Below are 20,360 nucleotides of genomic sequence, written 5' to 3' on the forward strand. Positions count from 1 at the left end.
TCACCTGAGGTCAGGGACTGCCTCATTCATCTGCTGCCAGAGGGACTTTCTAACATCTGAATCCAATCAGTCACTGCCCTGCCTGAAATCTCCCCGAGGAAATCTCCCCACTCTGGGTGAGGAGGGTGCGTGTCTGTGTGGGGTATGTGTCTCTGGATTTTCCAATATTTCTGTGTAAGAATGTATTTATACATTTTTTTTTAAGTAAAGAAAACAAATCCTTTATTGGCTCCCTGGTAGCTTCAAATTCCCCAGCAGAGCTCACCGTGTGGGACCTGGACTCTGCCTTTCTGATTCCTCCCTCCTGCCACCCCCCAGCCATCCCCTCGTCCTGCTTCCATGCCTCTCTCACACTGGTTCTTCTGCCTGGAGAACCGTGGCCCACACTCCTTCACGCAGCAAATCCCTCCTTGATCTTCAATGCTCAGCTCAAACATCTTCTCCCTGGAAGCCTCCCTGACGCCCCAGGTTTCACTCGTCTCTACTCACACATGTTCAATCCATGTTAGTTGAAAGAAGTAAGTCCCCGCTGCCAGAGGGATCCAGGCAGGATCTTACAAACCCTTCTAGACTCTAAAATTCTGAGTTGATAATGATGAGTGTATTTTAGGGAAGCAGTCACCAAACAGCTGATCTTGAGCTGTGATCACCTATTGCTTTCTGTCAATAGGTCCTTCTCCAAGGGGCTCATCACCCTCTCCCACCCTGGGGAGGGGAAGAGTCATCCCCTCCCTCCTTAGCAGGTGGCCTATTAGGGGCACAGGACTCTGGGGAAACCGACAGTTGCTTCTCAACCCTGCATCCCTCAGCAGCACTGTGCTCACCTGAGCAACAGAGACCATTTGCTGATCCTGGTGGTGAACAGGAGGGACTTACCTACCCACGGTCATCGTCTAGAGCTGCATGAGGGGCGAGAGGCAGCTGAGCCCCTTCCTGCAGTGTTCATCTTTGAGGGGCACTAAAACATGATTGGAATAAATCAGAAATCTGGTGCCAGGGAAGCCAGGTTTCCATACACACATGCCTCCGTATGCTGTGTAACCACCAAATTCAGCCAGTCCTGCTTCCACTAAAGGCACATGGACCTTTGAAGAGAAAGACAGAGCTTTGTAGGCTTGGATATTCTCTGTTGAGCCTTCTTTGAGACACCAATTCGTTTTACTCTGCAACTCAAATTTGGAAACCAAATAATGCATGACATAATCTCTCACCAGGAAGGATTTTATTATCTCTCACCAGGAAGGATTTACTATCTAAACTAGACCTAAATCCCTTATTATACCTTCAAGTAAGTTGTCCAGTTTGGAAAAAAAACCTTTTTTTTCCCCTTTAAAAAAAAAATTATTTATTTATTTATCTTTGGCTGCGTTGGGTCTTTTGCTTTGCATGGGCTTTCTCTAGTTGTGGTGCGTGCGCTTCTCATTGTGGTGGCTTCTCTTGTTGAGGAGCACAGGCTCTAGGCGTGCAGGCTTCAGTAGTTGTGACATGCAGGATCAGCAGTTGTGGCACATGGGCTTAGTTGCTCTGCGGCATGTGGGATCTTCTCGGACCAGGGCTCGAACCCACGTCCCCTGCATTGGCAGGAGGATTCTTAACCACTGTGCCACCAGAGAAGTCCCCAAAATACTTTTTTTAAACTTCAGAACAAACACCTAGCTCTAGTCTACGGAGCACAATGACGAGCCACCTAAGACCGGCACGTCCTTCCCCTCAACTCATCCCGGAGGCCGTGTAAACCTAAGGCTCTGGATTCAGGCTACAGTTTCAATCCTGACTTTACTACATGAAATCATAAGGAAGTTTACTTTAGCTCTGAGCCTCTTTTCTCATCTGTAAAATGGGGATAAAAACAGTATTCCTCTTCGGGCAATGAAAATTAAATGACATGCTTGTAGATGGCTGGCACAGTAGGCAGGTGCTCAACGAGTGACAGTTAACCAGCACTAACAGTAACCTTCACTGTGATGAGAGGAAGGTACCCTCATAAATCACTGTCATGGAAGCCAGTGGAGAAGGTAACTTGTCTGTGATTTTACAGATCTCTGTTTTTAACAGGCTGCTCCTGCCGTGAGCCCACACTCTCAATCTAAGGGATTTGGAACCTACTTGGCATTTTCACCACAAAGCCACATATATAAGCCTCATCACACACAAATGCACTTCCGGCACATGAGGTTCTAGTATGCAAGACACACACATCCAATCCAAACTCTGGCTAAAATTCCTTCTAAACGTACTCATCTTTAGCTTCCTTTCACTCCTGTGCCTCCTGAGCTATAGCGCAAATGCATGCAGCCGTAACCAGAGGGCAATGGTTACACCCAGGACAAGGGCCCCAAAGCCGAGTCTCCCTCATCAGACCTGCGGCTCTGCCTCCCGATGAAGGGCAGCAAGCACTTCTTAACCCACTTTGCTCGCTGAGGCTTCAGTCTGGGGACTGGAATCTCTAATTAGAATTTCCACGTTCATCAGGGGGCATCTTTATTTGTAGTAATAAAATGGGGACAGAGCATCACACCTACCAAGCCTGACAGCTGTACCTTTGACAAATATTCCCTAATGGCAGTAGAAATAGGTGATGGCGACTGAATCACAGACTGCACCCAAATGACAAAAGTTACGTTTAATTTACAATGTAATAAAGGTTACAGGTAAAAAGCTACACATAAAGCGTGAAAAGGCCTATTACACAAATGTACAAATCTCTGTACAAAGCTCACGTCAATGTGTCCTACCTTCGTCTCCTATGTTTGTTAGCCAGGTCTAGTCTTGGAGCTCTGGACAACGAGAGCTCTCGGTCGAGGGGGGAAAAAGCCTCCAAATCAATATCTGAAAATGTCCTCTTCAAGATATCCGTTATTTCAAAGTAAAATCTTTTCCTTTTTAATTGAAATTGCTCTAACTAGTCATATCCTTTATATTGCCTTCATAACACACTTGAAAGGGAAAGTAATGCCTTAGAGAGTAGAGGACAGTACTCTGGAATCAAATGAGAAACTTCAGCAAATAGAGTACTCACGTTTGACAAGAAAAACAGGTAAAGTTCAAACAATACTGTAAGTTTAAAACTATCAACCTGTGTCTATGGCACTGGTCACAGATGAAGAAAAATCAAAATGTTCTCATTCTAACAGAAGGGACAAAAGAGAAAAGCCTAACTACTGGACCTCAAAACCACTGACCCAGGAAAACTTCTGAGCTGTTTTAAACCTTAGCTTAACCAAAGCATTCTGAACCCTCTTGTTAACCTGGAATCCGTGGCAACCCTTCTGCTACCTGGGACTTGCAGGATAGTAAATATAAATCAGGCTGCTGAACCCACAAGGCTGGCAATGCTACTGTCACCTCCACAGCTCTACATTCAACCTGAGGGCCTGGAGTCTCTCCCTGGGGTAAATGATTTTTTAAAAAATGATCCTAGAAAGAGGGAGAAAAGAAAAAAGGAGATAATGGAAAGCATGGAAAAGAGCCAGGGCAGTCTATTTAAAAGGATGTATGAAACATTCCTCTGCAGTGAAAGTGTTCTGAAGACAGGTCTTTCTGGGATACTTCAACCCCACCCCTAGTTTTAATATTACATGGTTAGGACCCCAGGAGACATTCTGAAAGACGATACTGCACACATGGAAAGTTTTTCTCCCTAGTTCATTAGCTCCCCCATCACCCTACCACCCCGTTCCCACCCAATCCCACCCTCCTCCATTACCAAAAATATCAAATCAGTAAGGAAGGTGTGGGCTTCTTGCCCGGCCAAGCCTCTTTTGCATATTTTTTCTTCTTGGGTTCGTTGACAGCTTCAGGGTTATAGACGGCAGGGTTTGGTGCAGGGTTCATGGTCACTGCTGACGGCACGACGGGAGTCAAGTCCACGTCAGGAGCGAGGTTCGGGTATGGCATGGGCAAGCCACCGATGAGTGCTGTCCCGTGGATGCCATGCGGCTGGGAGCCGGCTTCACTGTGCGTGGGGGGCAGGCCCCCATAGAGTCCTCCACTGAATGCAAAGTTCTGCATGCGCCTGTTCCCTGATTCCTCCAGGCCCAGGGAGCCAGGGCCCTCCACCCGCTTCTTCTGTGGTTTATAGAGAAGACAAGAAGTGAGACACAAGGGTGCTGTTAGCCTGTTCTATTGCAGTCCTCGAAAAACTGGGGAAGGCCTCTAAACCCCTAACTTGTTTTGTTTCCTAAACAACCCATCTCACTGTCCTGAAATCTCAGGGTCTGAAGAGACCTTACGGTGGTCATCTAACATCATGGCTCCCAAACACTGCCCCACACAAAGTGGCCACCATCCTATGTCAAACTGAGAAAAATGAGGCTAGTGTGTGAACTTTTCATAAAGTAAGACTTATCCAGTTTAAGTGACCATTCTTTACCCTAAGGTCATACTCCTCCCTCTTTTTTATAATGTTAAAATGCCCTTTCAGGAATCAGAGATGATAATAGATGGTAGTAAGTATTTCAATTTTTCTTTTTTGGGGGAAAAATAAAAAGTATCTTCCTGTTGGGCACCTAATTTTTAAACATTAATCTGAGAGCAGAACAAATCTGTAGCGACTGAAAGCAGCTCACTGGTTGCATGGGAGTGGAAGGAAACTAACAGCAAAGGGACACGGGGGAACTTTCTGGGGTGATGGAAATCTGTATTTTGATTATGGTGGTGGTTACCCAGGTGTATGTATCTGTCAAAATTCAAATTATACTTTAAAGACAACAGAAAATTCCAAAGGATGAAGAAAAAAGAGAAAAGTGCCCAAGGGGAAATGTGACACAAATACTATGGAGTTGTATGGAAAAATTTCATCTTATACTTTTTCACACTGGGCTAAAGTTCAATGAAAGATCCTCCCTCACCCCTCTACTCCTTTTGCATGAACTTGACACATTTTATCCATCTATTCTAATATATTCTAAAGATTTTTTTAAAAAATAAAACTCCCTGTAGCATCTCTGACCAGCATCTTCCAATCACATTTTGAATACCTCTACTAATAGGGATCTGCTTCCAGAGGCCATTTGTTCCCTTTTGGAGCCCTAGCTGGCAGGTGGTTCTCCACATGTTGAGCAATCAGAACATCTCTGTAACTTCCACCTCTTGGTTCTTCAACAGAGCTGCTCTTTAAATCTAATCCAATGAGGGCTGGCTTTCCTATCTGTGCCATCCCCATTCACAAAATAAAGATGTGGTAAAGGCCAGAGGTGCCATGCAGAAATGCAGCAATGTCTCTTCTTTGCCTAATAGCTTACTTTGAGTCAAGAAGGGAAGGTTAAAGAAAGGTGCACCCTGCACCCTGCTGGGAGGTAAATTTACAGACCCACATCACACCATAATTTACATGCAGGATCAAGCTAGCTGGTCACCTGCAGCCTCTCTATGGCACTCCAGGATCCCTACACACAGATAGGGTAAATTTATTTCCACAGTATGAAAAATGGGAAAGGAGCAAAGAATGTTATAAAATTAAGCACACACTTAACACTTATCTACATATAAAAGAGTGGGTTTTTAAACCAGACTATATGACATTTCAAATACTGTCACAACTTGCTTCCTACCTTGACTGGGACCACTGCAGTCTGCACCATGTTCCGGAAGCGACCAACTGAGGGATCCACATCCTCTGCAAAAAGACACGAGGGCAGGGTTAGTTCAGTAATCAACCAGAAGGATTAAGGTTATAGGGCTCAATGCAAACAAAGCAATCAAAATAATTCATATTAAAACAGTAAAATACAGCTAACACTTCAAGTGTTTACTGGGTACTGTGTTAAATCCTCACAACAACCCTATGAGGTAAGTACCACTACAATAAACATTTAATAGATGAGAAAACAAACTCAGGCTTGGAGGAGGAAAGTGACCGGCCCAGTCACCTTGCTGGAGAGGAGCCAGGATATAAATCTAAGTAGCCAGAAACAGGCCTGTGCTCTGGACCATGTGCTACACTGGCTTCCCCAGGTTCTTTCCCATTCCACATACCTCCCTCTTTTGAGGGAAGACATCAATAATCTCATGTTAGTGATAAAAAGAGGTCACACACCACATACCTTGCTAACACCCGCTCATTAGCAAATAACAGAATTAGGATTCAGACCCAAGGCTTCTAGCTTAACTTCGCCTTTCAACCTGAACAACTGTATATAGGCATACCTTGTTTTATTGAGTTTCACTTTACTGTGCTTTGCAGATATTGTTTTTAAAACAAAAAACAAAAAACAAATTGAAGGTTGGTGGCAACTGTGCATTGTCAGATGATGGTTAGCATTTTTTAGCAATGAAGTATTTTGTAATTAAGGCATTGTAAAGAAACAAGTACATTGCTTTTGTAGACATAATGCTACTGCACACTTAACAGTTTACAATATAACATAAATGTAACTTTTATATGCACTGGCAAACCAAACAAATATGTGTGACTAGCTTTGATATTCACTTTACTGAAGTGGTCTGGAACCAAACCCACAATTCCTCCAAGGCATGCCTGTATAATTAAGACTCACTAAAGGATCTGAAGCCCCTGTCCAGGCAGGGTGGGAGAGCGGCTCCCTTTTCACAGCTTATACACATACTACTGCACCCTACGAAGCTTCTAGCTTCATTCATTCACTGTGCCAGAAGAATGCACTAAGACCAAATAAGGGACATGCTTGCAGTCAGTCTCTCATTTATTGGACATCAGGCATGGAAATAAAGAGCAAGACACCGTCCTGCCTGTAAGGAGTCACAGTTGTAAAGCCATATAGGCTAGAATACAATGGAGGTGCTTGAAGAGTGGTGCAAAAATAGTTTTCTTGGAGCACAGAGGGGAGATTGGGCTGGATCACCTAGAATGAACAGTTTTCTCACTGAAGACTGAGTGTGGGGAAACAGGCAAGCATAGACTTATTATCATTACTAGAAAAAACTACTCCAGGGCCCTTTTATCTTAAAATAGTGGTAGGAAAGGAGTTGTTTCCCTAACAGATGTTGTACACCTTATTTTAATGCGTTGAGGGCACTTGCTATTTAAAGAAACACTCCTGTGAGTCCTTCTGGAATACAAAGATTCCTTATTTAATTTGAATAATTAGTCCCTGATTTGTTTTAAGTCTGGCTTTTCACATATTAGGATGCCTCTAAGGAATATACCCTGGAATTATTTTCACAAACAATCGAAGTTCAATGAATGAATAGCTTCTATATGGAAGAAGAAAGGGGAAAAGATATCCAGGCTCATCAGGAAGGAGAGAAGGTCTCTAAAAAAGGCACCCTTATTTTCTCTCTCATTACCATAACAGCCCTGCTCCAATCATCCCTTCAGGAAAGCTAAATCAAGTGCAAGAGCAACTGGAGCCCAAGAGGCGTGGCTAACGGGGTATGTGGCCCACAAACACAAGAGGCCTGCGGAAGTTGGGGCTAAGCCATCTGGGGGACCCTGCCCTGTGCCGGCTGAATGGTGCTCAGGCCTCTCACCCTCTCCTCGTTCTCTAGCCATTCGACTCCTAGAGAGGGGGTCTGCCCATTGCAGGAAATCTCTGCTCCTGGAAATCTACCAAGAAGTTTCTTGCTAAGTCTGCTTCTAGTATAGGAAAGTCTGCATAGGTAAAGGCAAAAGGCGTGGCAGATGATGATGAGGACAATGGCTAACATTTATCAAGGGCTACTAAGTGCCAAGCACAGATATGAGGTATTTTCACATATATTAATCATTTAATCTCCCAACCAATCCTGAGGCCAGTAGTCATGTCACTGGCCAGGGTCACAGAGCTACTAAGCGGAGAGGTAGATTTCATACGTAGGCCCTCTGATCAGAGCCCACGCTCTTAAACACTATGCCATACTCTGCCTGAACGTACTGCCTTAATGAAGCTGCAGGACAATAATTTTCTTTTTCTTTTTTTGGGGCATGCCGTGCAGCATGTGGGATCTTCGTTCCCCAACCAGGGATTGCGGAGTCTTAACCACTGAATTGCCAGAAGTCCCACAATAATTTTCAAGGAAGAAAACAGAACATAGCAGACCCCGAGTCCTGAAACAGACTTAACAAATTATCTAGTTCAGTGATTCCCAAACTGTTGGCTGTTCATCAGTACAAACAGGAGCTTATTAAAACTACAAATGTCTAGGTCCAACCCCTAGAAACTCTTATCTGGCACTCAGAAATAAACTCCCCAGATTAGTCATCCAGCTCCTGCCCAAACACTTCCCTTGGGCATTCATTACTTTGAGAAGTAATTCATTCCACTTCACACATCATCAGAAAGTGAACAGAAGTCACTAGAATGAATGCCCCAATCTCTTTCACAGGAATTCTTTTCATTCTTCTTCTAAATATAAGAAGGATTTGTTGTTGCTTTTTATGCCGAGCCAAATACTTGCTACTCACAGGCTCTGGTTTCGCTACTCTTGTAAACATCCACCTCAGGGTGCCTCCCTCCAATCTATTCTCCCGCATGCACAGTTCCCAGCATTTAGGGACCACTTTCCATAGCTGGGAGTCTCTTCCTTCCCTCAAGACTACATAACACATTTAGTACTCAAGGCCATGCTTGCCTTTCGTAACACATTTGGGTGAGTTCTGCTCAGAACACAGGCCACCAGGTTACTGTCCCCCATTATTCTATTAATGCAATCTTAAACTGTACTTGATTAGTTTCCACATCCCCCTGATGACTGAGACTGCATTTTTAACTAACTAAAATCCTTATACCTTTTTTTTTTCCCATGAGCTGTCACTGGAGCAGATTTTCTCCATTTAAATAATTGACATTCTGAAACTAAATGCAGGACTTGAAAGTTATTCTCACTGCATTTCAATTTGGGATATAAAAGCAGCTTGTTAGTCTGGGATCCTTGTTTCCATCCATGAAGGTTTATTTTCAAACAAGATTTTTGGAATCCCAATTCCATCTTCACTGTATAAACTGCACCTCCCAGCTCCATGCCATCCACCTTCCAGGTACTTGAGACATAACATAAGCCCAACAAATGAATGTTGAATGATGGAACAAATGGGTAAACTCAACGGCCTTCCCAAAAACTGATGCTCTCATCTTGCTGACGTTTCCATACAAACTATCTATAAATTACGACCTTACAGAGGCAAGTCTTCAATGCGATTAATAGTGGCAGAAAGTTCTCCAATCTTAGAGTTAACAATCATACATGGAACCCCATGACAATAGTGTCTGCTCTGACCTATACTTAAACTCCACTATACCTGGATCAGGAAAGGAGAATTACAGCCTTCCTCCATCTACTTCTTTCACATTGCAACTGGATAATGCTTGAGTTTCAGGGCACTCCATCAATGTACAGGCATACCTTGTTTTACTACACTTCACAGATACTGAGTTTTTTATAAATTGAAGGTTTGTGGAAACCCTGCATCAAGCAAGTCTATCAATGCCATTTTCCCAACAGCATTCACTCACTTCGTGTCTCTGTGTTACATTTCGGTAATTCTCACATATTTAAAACTTTTGCATTATTATTATAGTTGTAATAGTGCTCTGTAATCAGCAATCTTTGTCGTTACTATTGCAAAAAGATTACAACTCGCTGAAGGCTCAGACTAGCATGGCTAGCATCTTTTAGCAATAAAGTATTTTTTAATTAAGGTACGTACATTGTCTTTTTTAGACATAATGCTATTGCACACTTAACAGATTGAAGTAGTGCAAATGTAACTTTTACATGTACTGTGAAACTAAAAAATTCATATGACTTGCTTTATTGCAATGCTTGAACTGAACTCACAATATCTCCAAGGTATGCCTGTTCTGTACAAAAATATCTCCCCTCAACATAGCAACTGTTATCCTTAACCTTGTAGAGAAACATTACAACTGACCTACAGGTTGTGTACACTACTCTCTGACATCACAGCTTTTTCATCAGAAAAAACTAGGAAGATACCTCACCTGGGTTGATGATCTCATCATCCTCACTAAAGGTCACCCGTGAGTTCTTCCTCTTCCTCTTTGGTCTCTGAATGTCCAGATTCCCCTCTTCAATGGTGAGAGTGGAAATCCGCTTGTTGTGGGCAGTGTTGAACTCCGTCAGGTTCTGGGACAGGGTTCACACAGGAAAGACAGGAATAAGTACACAAGGAATTTGAAGGAGAATATTACCAAATAAAGGGCAGGAAGGTATTAGGAGCTAACCTTGACCTCTCCACACAGATGAGATTCTTTTCTGCATTGAGAAAAGATTCATTACCGTCCCTAGACAGCTAATACCAGCAAGCCTCAATTTGACAGAATGTGGAATATCTTCATTGACTAGTGCGGCAGTGATATTCAAAAGGGAGTGAAGGACCTTCAGCTGAAGACAGGTCATCTGTGCAAAAACCCTTGAGTTGAGGTTTTGGGTTTTTTTGAAGAAAGTTTATCATGTCTTCATGCTGAGAATTAAAAGAATATAACTGGGAAGAAATCCAAGAATTGTTTTTAAGTAACAGAGACGAGAAAGGACAATTGACAGCTTCTTTCCCAGTAGCTCTCTCCTTTAAAACTTGTAAGGACGTTACCAGTGCACTGAATATCTGGCATTAATATTTTGTCACTCGCCATCCCTTCATCTGGCCCCATTTCTACTCATAACTATCTATCCATCTCAGTGATTAACTTGGCCTCATCACTGCTGCCTGCCTCTTCCCAATCACCTGGACTTATTCCAACTGTACTGCAGTTTGAGACATCCCAAATGTCTTGAGAACAAGGACCCAGAGATGACCTAACATACTGAACTAAAAGACAGGAAGGCATGGAAGCAGCCTGGATGAGAATGGGCAAGAGTGACTGCCAACTGGGTCCCTAGCTATGAGGCTACTTCTTTAGAACAAAATAACTTCTATGTTGTAAGACTGCTACTGTGCTTTTCTTCCTAAGGGCTGGGAAACTGTCTCGGTATACAAGAATAGTAAATGCATGTGGGTGGTTAAGGACAGGCTGTCATTTGATCTACCTGGATAGACCAGTCACACCAATGCAGTGATAGACATGTGAAGACAAAAGCTACATCACAAACTACTGGGGACAGCTCTAGAAAAGAAAAACTTAGCACATTAAAATTAAATCTTGTAAAATTCACGGCCTTCAGGGCAGCCAGGCCCAGAGCAAAAGTAATCTAGTTCTACTCAGAAGATTCTTGGGCTGACTGGACAATATCAAAAAGAGCTACATAAATGAATGAAAGCTTCAATCTCTGTAAGCTAGTGTTGTTCAAACAAACTTTCTGGATGATAGAAATGTTTTCTATCAGTACTATTCAATATGGTTAGTCACTAGCCACATGTGATTACTGAGTACCTGGAATGTGGTTAGTGGCTACTGCACTGGACAGTGCAGCTCTAGAGAAATGTAACTCCCAGCCTTGGCTTCTAACATCCACTGAAGGTGCACAAGACAACCATAAGGGTCTATTGGCAGGAGACCCAGTCTCCTAGTTAGCCCTGGTTATACATAACCAAACCCACACAATGCAGCTCTCCAAGGACCACACCACACTGCCAAAGTGGCAAAGGCTTATCACTGGGCTCAAGAAAACCTCCAGTTGCTAAGTCACTGGCATTTCAAACTACACAGAACAGCTACATACTGCAAAAGCCAGAGTCCCAAAAGACATAACAATGACATAGACAATGGAATTACATCAAGCTCTGTTTCCTCCTCTGGAAGCCCCAGTAAGCCCTTGAGTTCATCATCCTCTCCACCCATCTTCTCATCTCCTTTCACAGCTGATGGCAATGTCTGAGGCTTCTCACGCAGAGTGTATGCCCTTGTGGATGCACCAAATGAGACCGTGGAGTCGATGGGAATTTGCTGAGGCTTGTGAGGCTCCAACCGAATGTGACCCAAGAAAGTGCCGTGTGCTGGGAATAACCAAATCAGAAATGTAAGAGAGGAAAACAAACAAACAAACAAACCTGAGTTGTAGAAGGGAGAGTAGCCCCTGCCAGCACATCAGTTTTGCTTTTTAAAATGGAAATGGCACTGGGTCCACTTTGCATCCCTCGTCATGGGTCACAATGAAAAGGAAACTCCTTCACTGAATCTTGAATCTCTTCAGTGGATTTCTTACACATCTTCAGACCTGCTGTTACCCCACATAACAAATACCACTGCTTGCTCTCTGCTGCCAGATAGGCTTGGCTCCATTCTGGGTCCAGCAGGAATGGCTCCAACCCAGCAATAGGCATGCCCCCTAAGGCAGGAGACAGGAATTGCTATGGTCTGACCTCTGAAGCCCCAAGTCTAAGGAACATAGAAATTGCTGGACTGGTGGCAGTTATGCTTGGGGTTTCCCCAGGATAAGAAATGAGGTTGGCTGAAACAGGTACAGTATCAATGGCAAGGCAAGCCAAAATCCTACTGGAGAGTCTGGATATCTTTCCATGTCTGCATTCTGCATATTATGAAATGGAGAGAAAAGATGAGATAAATTTGCAAATAAGTACTTATGAGACAAGGCTCTCCAAAACCATTATATAAGCATACTGGGGTGATGTGTGCGTGTGTATGGGGAGCGGGGAAAGGAGTAAAACACGATCAACCCAGGAAGCAGATCCTTTACATTTCAAGCTGTAATTATACACAGGCAAAAATGAACAAATTTCAAGGCCCCATGCAGCCAAGTCTCAACTGCATTTCTGGGATTATCTTTGACAAACTTGAAAATCTTATTAGTTGGAGTGTGCTCACAGAATTAAAATTGATATTATTAATAGTCACAGTAAAATGTAGCTGGGATAAAGAGCCCATTATAAAAAATTAACTTTTGGTCAAAACAAGTTTTTCTTTTTTTTTTTTAATGTCCTACTGTACTACAACTCTACTACATTAATGGAGCTAATCACAGCTTCTGTTTAAATTGGACCACAATCTATCATGGGCCTATAAACACATTCCCTAATTCCTGGGTGCTTTTTTTTGTTCTCTGTATATACCTATTGCTCTCTCCAGGAAAGTGCTCCCCAAAACCCACTTCTCTCTCCAGTCATCAATTATTTCAGTAAAATAGGAAATATCACAGGAATGGAGAACAACTAATTTAAAAACCAAACATAAACTTCCTTGATGAGCAACAAAACACAATTTCAAAACTGAAGAACCCAAAGAGCATTTTCACACTGCCCAAAAGACAATGTGTGAAATAGGATAGGATATGAGTTACTTACTACTGTTGAGATCTATTAAGAAAACTCTCTTCAGATGCTTGTGGTAGACCAAGGCAGCGTGGACCCGAGAGCAAGACTGGTGGTCAATGGTAAAGTCACACAAATCAGGGTTTCTCCCAAATAAGTAATACTTCTTCTCATCAATAATCAGTTTCTAAATAAATTAAATTAAATATTACTTAAAGCTTGTTTCAACAGGATTTAGCAAAAATTCTTCCAATAAACTAAGTAGAGCATCTTAAGATAAAATTCCTTGTCAAAGGAAATATATATATTTATATTTACTATTATTCTTCAAGATAAAGAGCTCAGAATAATTTACTAACATTGGGGGATGGATGGTAATTAATCTCCCCAAATGTAGTGATCAAATGTTTAGTGTTGATATGAAAAGAACATTCCTAATCCTATTAGATGTAAATGGCATGCAAGAGCGGTTGTCTTCTGTCCATTGGAAATTTAAGATTTCACTGAATCTTTATTTTAGGTCAAGAAGGAAACATAAAGCATGCCTATAAAGTAATAAGACCGCTTTTCAGAAAAATATATATTCAAATGAAGATTATCAATTGGTTCACAAAAGAAGGGAATATAAACACCTATCTATATTCTAATCATGCTGCCAGAGACCCAGAGTATTTCTGGAACCCTCTTTAGAAACTAGACTTACATTAGACATCATTGTATGAGCCTCTAAATCTAACTTTATTGTCCCATTTCATTTTGGCCACAAAAAAGCATTACTCAAAGTTAACTCTAAATGAGTATTTGCTGTGTCCAAATATGGAACAACCTCACAGGGCAAAGATTTTCAAGGTTTGGGGGAAGGGGATGTAGGGATTAAACATTTATTGAAGGACTATTATTGCTAGGCATTTTTAAGTATTATGTCATTTAATCCTCAAAACAACTCTGTGAACCAAGTATCACCTTTATTGTTAAACATAAGAAAATAGATTCATAGAGATGAAGCCACGCATCCAAGGCAGTCCAGCTGGTTAAGTAGCAGATCTGGGGTTTAAACTCAGGTGTGAAATGACCTGCAAAGCTAACATTCTAAACAACAGTGCCATGGGTCTGAAACAATTCTGAGAAGAGCTCCAAAATGTTACTAGCCACTGCTGTGGTACTGGAAAAAACAAAACTGTATAAGGCCCCAATATAATAGCAGAAAAGGGGATTTTGCAGACCAGCAATCTATTATTTTAAAAATTGTAGGGGGCGTCCCTGGTGGCGCAGTGATTGAGAATCCGCCTGCCGATGCAGGAGACACGGGTTCGTGCCCCGGTCTGGGAGGATCCCACATGCAGCGGAGCGGCTGGGCCCGTGAGCCATGGCCGCTAAGCCTGCGCACCTGGAGCCTGTGCTCCGCAACGGGAGAGGCCACAACAGTGAGAGGCCCACATACCGAAAAAAAAAAAAAAAAAAAAAAAAATTGTCGGGGCTGACATAGTATTGTTAACTTTTCTTTTGCCATATGAGAACTATTTTTTTAATTGTCACCAATCAGTATTATAATCATTTTATGAAAGATAGGTCATTTTAACAAATAAGTAAGAAGAAGGATAAAGGACCACTCTCTGAGCTGAATTTATGAAAAACTCACTACACTGTCTTTATTTTTCTTTTAATCCTAGATCAGTAAAGCCTTTGCCACAGACTGGTTGTAGACTGGGCCATCATAGATGGACTCTAGACAAATTTTCGCTAACACTGCTTTCAGTTCTTAAAGTCTATAATATGTGTACTTCGAAGAATAACCCTCATTCATATACATTAGGTTGTTCCTTTAAGTTTTGGGGGGTTTTTTTGGCCGTGCCACACGGCTTGTGGGGATTTTAGTTCCCCCACCAAGGACGGAACCAGTGCCCTCGGCAGTGCAAGTGCCAAGTCCTAACCACTGGACCGCCAGGGAATTCCCTGTTTTTCCTTTAAACACAAGGTCTCACTAAGCTCTAGTTCACATTTCACGCTATGCTCCTTCTAAAATACCTAAGAGAAGACAGCACAAAGTTGAGTAGGGAAGTATAGTCAAATTAGGATGTACCAGGCTAGGAATCAAGAGGCTTATATTTCATTCCTGGCTATGTCATTGAATCCACAGTGGGCTACAATTCTCCCCTATGCTTTAGTGTTCTTACAAAACCAGAAATACACCTCACATACTGATAACAGTTAACAACTGCTGAGTACTTATGTGCCTATGCGCTATGAGTTTTATGCTATGTCATTTCATCCTCACAACCACTCTGTGAAGTAGGCAGGCACTATTATTCCTATTTTTACAGATAGGAAAAGTGAGGCACAAAGAAATTAATTAATATATGCAAGTTCACACAGATAGGTATTTATAAACTGGATTAGAAACTCAGGTTTGTCTGACTTCAGAGTCTTAAGCTTTTTAAACCACTACATTATATATTTTCTTCACTCTTCCTGCATCAAAAAATCCACCATATGGCAAAAAACATTTTAAGGAGTGAACAAGTACTATGGGTCACACTCTTAATTGTTTTTTAAACAATCACTTACCCAGTTCCTTTCCCGCTTAGCCTTTAAGGCTCAAAATAGGTATGGGGGTCACCTCTGGGAAACCCTGTCCAGCAGTGCCCACCTGCTGCTGGCAGAGCTTGTCCCAGGCCCCTAGTGCTAGGGAGCACCAAGATTCAACAACAGCCTGACAGCTCAGTCACACAAGCATCCCCATGTCTGCTCAGACCCAAGTATTAAGACTTGGGTTAAAAATAAGACATTCCTTCAGAATTGACAGAGCCCTGAAATTTCAGCATCTTATTCTCTCTAGATAATATCTATGCAGGTTGAATCTCACTGCATTTCTCATTCATATTTATATGCACATAGATTATGTCCTCATAAGCTTAAATTTGCTAACCACAGTGTTCATAGGCTAGACTTAAAGAAACAGTACATAAGATCACCAGCACTTGGGTTCTAATATAAAATTGACCACATTTCTATGATTCTAAGCTGCCAGTACCAGCGATTTAGGTGTTTAGAGGGGAAAAAAAAGAAAGGGCCTCCGAATTAAATATATACATTCACTATTAAAGGCATCTCAATTATAGAAATGTGAAAATGTAGGGAAAAAAACAGTATGTCTCAGAAGCAAGAAAATGTGTGAATTCTTGGACAATATGCTTCTTCTGTCCAAGTGAATGAAATAATGCATTGGTCTTTCAATAGCCACTAAGCCACAATTTCTTAACTAGCTATGGCTAGTACCACTATCCAGTTGTGCCTGTGAGTTATAACTCAGAGTGTATCTTTACACACTGGGCTTAAAAGACTCATGGCTTTTGTTTTAATATTGCACTTCTTCAACCCAGCTATCACAACACATCACAAGCCTCTGACACAAGGCGAGGACAGAGATAGCTCGGTTAGTATCAAGTGCTGCCTAAATCCTTAAAAAATAAGCACATCTCAGGTCTATTCCTCTCAGAAACAATACAGTGATGTCTAAGGACTGTAACATGACAGTTTTGTGGCAACTCAGCACACCTAAGAGCACTGAAAGAGAACATTATCACTTAATGGAAAACAGTAATTAGAAGGATGTTTGACAAGTCAGAGTGCTTTGAAAATATAAATTATTTCGCAGAGGAATATGACATTATCATTAAAGCTAGCCCTCCTTGTCTGTTTCTTCCTGTAGTAAACTAAAGATTTACTAAATTCTGGTTGAAAAAAAAAAGACTCCTATATGTCTATTTAGCAACAATATTTTATATCTGTGGAACAGTCTACAGTGTAACAAAACAAAACAAAAAACATTTTAGCTAACTTATTCCCTTGAATAATCTTGGTACACTGTAACCTTTAAGACAGAAGAACACATGACAAAGGGAGTCTAAGTGACTGCCTCAGAGCTTGATAAATTAATAAGAGAATTCATCACAACTCATGCCTTAATACTTTGCAAAATACGTGGGTATCTCTACAACATCCTGAAAGTGGAAACAGTGTATTTATAGAACATCCTGCAGAAGACCTCAAAGATAGCTTTTCATTATGGAGTGCAATGTTTTTACTATATATACCAAAGAAAAATAACTGCACTCAATAATAGGGCCTTGAACTATCTGAGCAAGCAAACATAAAATTGGTTGAAGACACAGAAACTCACAACTCCACAGAGTGGGCTTAATCTCCATCTCTTGGTAAATAAGTGGTAACATAAGGATTAAAAAAAAGTACACAACCTAACAGCTAATCAAAATTCATGTTCTCTTGAAGTTCTATGTGGTTTTCATTCTAGAGACTTGCAGAAAAGCTGGAATTCTGCTCAACTTGTCCTTTATAGTACTTATTTCGATTATAATCATGCACATTTTTGTGTGATTCTGTTGTTCCCATCAGATGATTTCTTTGAGGACAGGAACCACGTTTGTTCTGTTCACTGCTATAGTCCTATGCCGAGCACAATGACTGGCACATAATAAGTACTCATTAAATGTTTTGAATGAATGAATGAATTTTGTCACCATTTCCATTCTCTTTTTTGAGCAAGTATCTTAGTTCACTATCTTCTTTGAAGAGTTTTGGCTTGAATCTCATAAAAGCAACTTAAAAGTTAAATTCAATCTACACCATCCACTTTCTTCTTCAATTACTACAGATCTTGCACCTTCCATACAACTCCACATACTCAGAGAGAAGGAATTCACCAAGTTATAGGGGATCCAGTTTGACTGAGGCCTACAAGCCCATGATCTATTAAAACCCTTCATTTGGAAGGTGAGAGGAGTCACAAAAAACTGAATGTCTGTGGAGATACATGGTTTTAATGTGTTATATCACCATGTGCTTTTAATAGAAAAAAAAAAATCAGGATGAACGAAAGTAGCATTTCTGGAAAACAAAGCACAGGAGAGGAGGTGGAAAAGTGAGTCACTGGCAAAAATCTTTAGTGTGGTGGGAAAAAAAGGGAAGATATGTACTTCCATACCTCAATTAGCTTGTCTCCTTTGACTACATCCAGATGTAAACCAGGAGGGGGTTTACCTGCCCTGAAATATAAGTGTGAAAAAACATTTTCAGGATGAGTTTGTAAATGCCATTTACAATCATTATCCCATTCAACACTGTAGCTCTCTTACTCGCCTATAATTAGTTCACATACAAGCAGAAATGCCATCTACTTCACTGTTATTATAGCTCCTTTCTACATTTGACACTTACTTCCCCAGTGATTCAACTGCTCTGAAACATATTTTAGTGGATCTGTATTTAGAGCAGCACCAGAGAAACCCATATTTTAACACTGGATTATCCACCTTGGAGAGAAAGCAGCACAAAGAGTGCAAGTACTATAGCTGGGGTTGTCTGGTCACTTGGAGTCTGAATCTAAGATTTGCCACTACCATTAATACCATGTAAAGGCAGAATAAATCAATTGGTGTCTGGGGCTGATCAAGACTAGACTCATCACAGAATAAGCAGAGGGTACTGTCCTGAGCTCTGAGTCCAAATCAGAGAAGTGTAATTAGGGATCTAGGGCAATCCAAAACTATGCCCATGAAACCAGGTACCAATAAATACAAGACATATTTGTTACCTTGAACAGGTCATTCTACAATGGCATGGTTAAGGGAACTTTTCTCTACACTCCTGTAACCACACCATCCAAGGGAGATATATGTCAAAGCACCTAACACAGTGCCTGGTGCCTAACAGATGCTGAGGAAATGGTAGGTGATCTCATACAGTCTCTCTTAACTATAAGTTTACTGTCCTGGCCCAACTTCTGAAATCAATGCAGCAAGGAACCAAAATGGACACAGAATTTGTAGACTGAAGCAACTGGGTGTTACAAAAGTGCAGAGGGACCCAGAAAATAGCCACACATTCACTTGCTTCCTGTGTTTGCTCCTTTGAAGTTTGAAGGATGAACAATCTCGCCAGAGCAAGATTGTCCCTACATGTGCACACACAAAAATGCATCTGTTTACATCTAACTTAAGATGCAACACAGTCATCTCACAATCCTGACCCAACTCCTCTATGGAGGTTGCTAGTAAGACAAGTGCATTGGACAAAAGCCCACTTTGTCTGGAAAACAGGGAAAGCCAAATTACGTCCAAAACATGCTTTCTGAACTCCTACTATGTGCCAGGCTCAGGCCTAGGAACTGGGAATATAAAGATGCGTTAGGCAGCCCTTGCCCTTGAGGATCTCTATATAACGGGGGCCAGAGAGTAACACAAACAATGCACTGTGATGAGCAGAAATAGCCCCAGCTCGGATGGGTCTCCTTGCAAGGCAATTCATATGTAATCATCGTGTACTCTACTCAAAGACTAAAATTATTCCATTATTCCCAAGAACTTGCAAAAGGAGGAAAGGGGTTCATCCTAACAAGCAAGGATGCCCTCTGGTGCCCGGCTTCGCGCTGGTCGCTGAGGCGAGCGCGGGGGTAGGTCAGAGCCGTTCCTGCCCTCAGGGAGCTCCCAGTCTGCGAGAGACAGGCAAGTGCCGCACCCAGGCTGCAGCAACAACCGCGGGATGCGGGGCTCTGATGGGGGCGCCGGGGCCGGGAAGCTAGCTCGTGCGCGCTCGGGACAGAGAGCAGGGCAGCAGATACGGTGCTCCACAAGAGCACCAGACAGTCAGGAGGTGAGGTAAGTTCGGGGTCAAGGCCCCGAAGCGCTCCGGCAACCAGCTGATTGCCCGAGGGGCTGCCTAAGCGAGCGCCTCAGAGCCCCCAACTCTGGGCTTCCTCAGTTCCTGGGCCCGGGCTCCGGGTTCCCGGTTCCTCCACACGCCGCCCGGCCCGACAGTTCTCCCTCAGTCAGTCCCAGGGTCTTTGGGCCGCTAGGCTCTCTGCGAGAAATGAGCCGCCCGGCCAGCCCTGGCTAGCGTAGGCCAGGCCACTCCAGCGCTGGTCGCCCCGCCACTCACCAGGTCGGGCAGTCAAACAGCGGGAGGCTGGAGCCGGAGTTCGCGGCTGCCGCCATCTTGCTTCTCCCCCTCCCATTTGGCGGGCCTGAAGCACGCCGGGAAACTGGAAGACCCAGGAGAGAGGCGGCTTCCCAGCAGCCTGTGCGTATGCGCGCGCCCGCCCACCCACGCACGCATGGACGCGCAGACGCACAGGGCGCTTTTAGTAGCGGTGAAAACTGGGATGGGGTTTGAGGTTTTTTGCAGTGCATGAGAGTTCGCTTTCTACAGAGGTCAGGGCTTT

At 42.6% G+C, this 20,360-nt stretch overlaps 1 protein-coding gene and 1 non-coding gene across 3 annotated transcripts; both read right to left on the bottom strand.

Moving 5' to 3' along the window:
• Positions 1 to 2,606: 2,606 nt before the first annotated feature.
• Positions 2,607 to 20,225, bottom strand: PPP1R8 (protein phosphatase 1 regulatory subunit 8). 2 transcript variants are annotated; one of them, XM_059036602.2, is made up of 7 exons: positions 20,078 to 20,225; positions 18,126 to 18,186; positions 13,157 to 13,310; positions 11,631 to 11,851; positions 9,900 to 10,044; positions 5,553 to 5,617; positions 2,607 to 4,068 (listed from the first exon to the last, which is right to left on the bottom strand). In XM_059036602.2, exons 1-7 carry the CDS (start codon positions 20,131 to 20,133, stop codon positions 3,715 to 3,717), a joined length of 1,056 nt encoding a protein of 351 aa, XP_058892585.1. In that variant the 5' UTR covers positions 20,134 to 20,225; the 3' UTR covers positions 2,607 to 3,714. The 2 variants fall into 2 exon arrangements, with proteins under 2 accessions (XP_058892585.1, XP_066869972.1); XM_067013871.1 differs by lacking the exons at positions 11,631 to 11,851; positions 13,157 to 13,310 and having other exon boundaries at positions 20,078 to 20,185.
• On the bottom strand, positions 16,408 to 16,573 carry LOC131747136 (small Cajal body-specific RNA 1). The gene has a single exon (XR_009332767.1). It is a non-coding gene; the product is annotated as a small Cajal body-specific RNA 1 (non-coding RNA).
• Positions 20,226 to 20,360: the final 135 nt, after the last annotated feature.

This window comes from Kogia breviceps, chromosome 1, assembly GCF_026419965.1.
Source record: "Kogia breviceps isolate mKogBre1 chromosome 1, mKogBre1 haplotype 1, whole genome shotgun sequence".
Taxonomy (NCBI): Eukaryota; Metazoa; Chordata; class Mammalia; order Artiodactyla; family Physeteridae; genus Kogia; species Kogia breviceps.

Bases quoted from the DNA above. Each gene is read 5' to 3' on its own strand.
- PPP1R8 (XM_059036602.2), bottom strand. From the start codon at position 20,133: ATGGCGGCAGCCGCGAACTCCGGCTCCAGCCTCCCGCTGTTTGACTGC. The intron at 18,187-20,077 runs GTGAGTGGCGGG...CTTATATTTCAG, and splicing joins CTGTTTGACTGCCCGACCTG to GGCAGGTAAACCCCCTCCTG. The intron at 4,069-5,552 runs GTAGGAAGCAAG...TATAAACCACAG, and splicing joins CTGCAGTGGTCCCAGTCAAG to AAGAAGCGGGTGGAGGGCCC.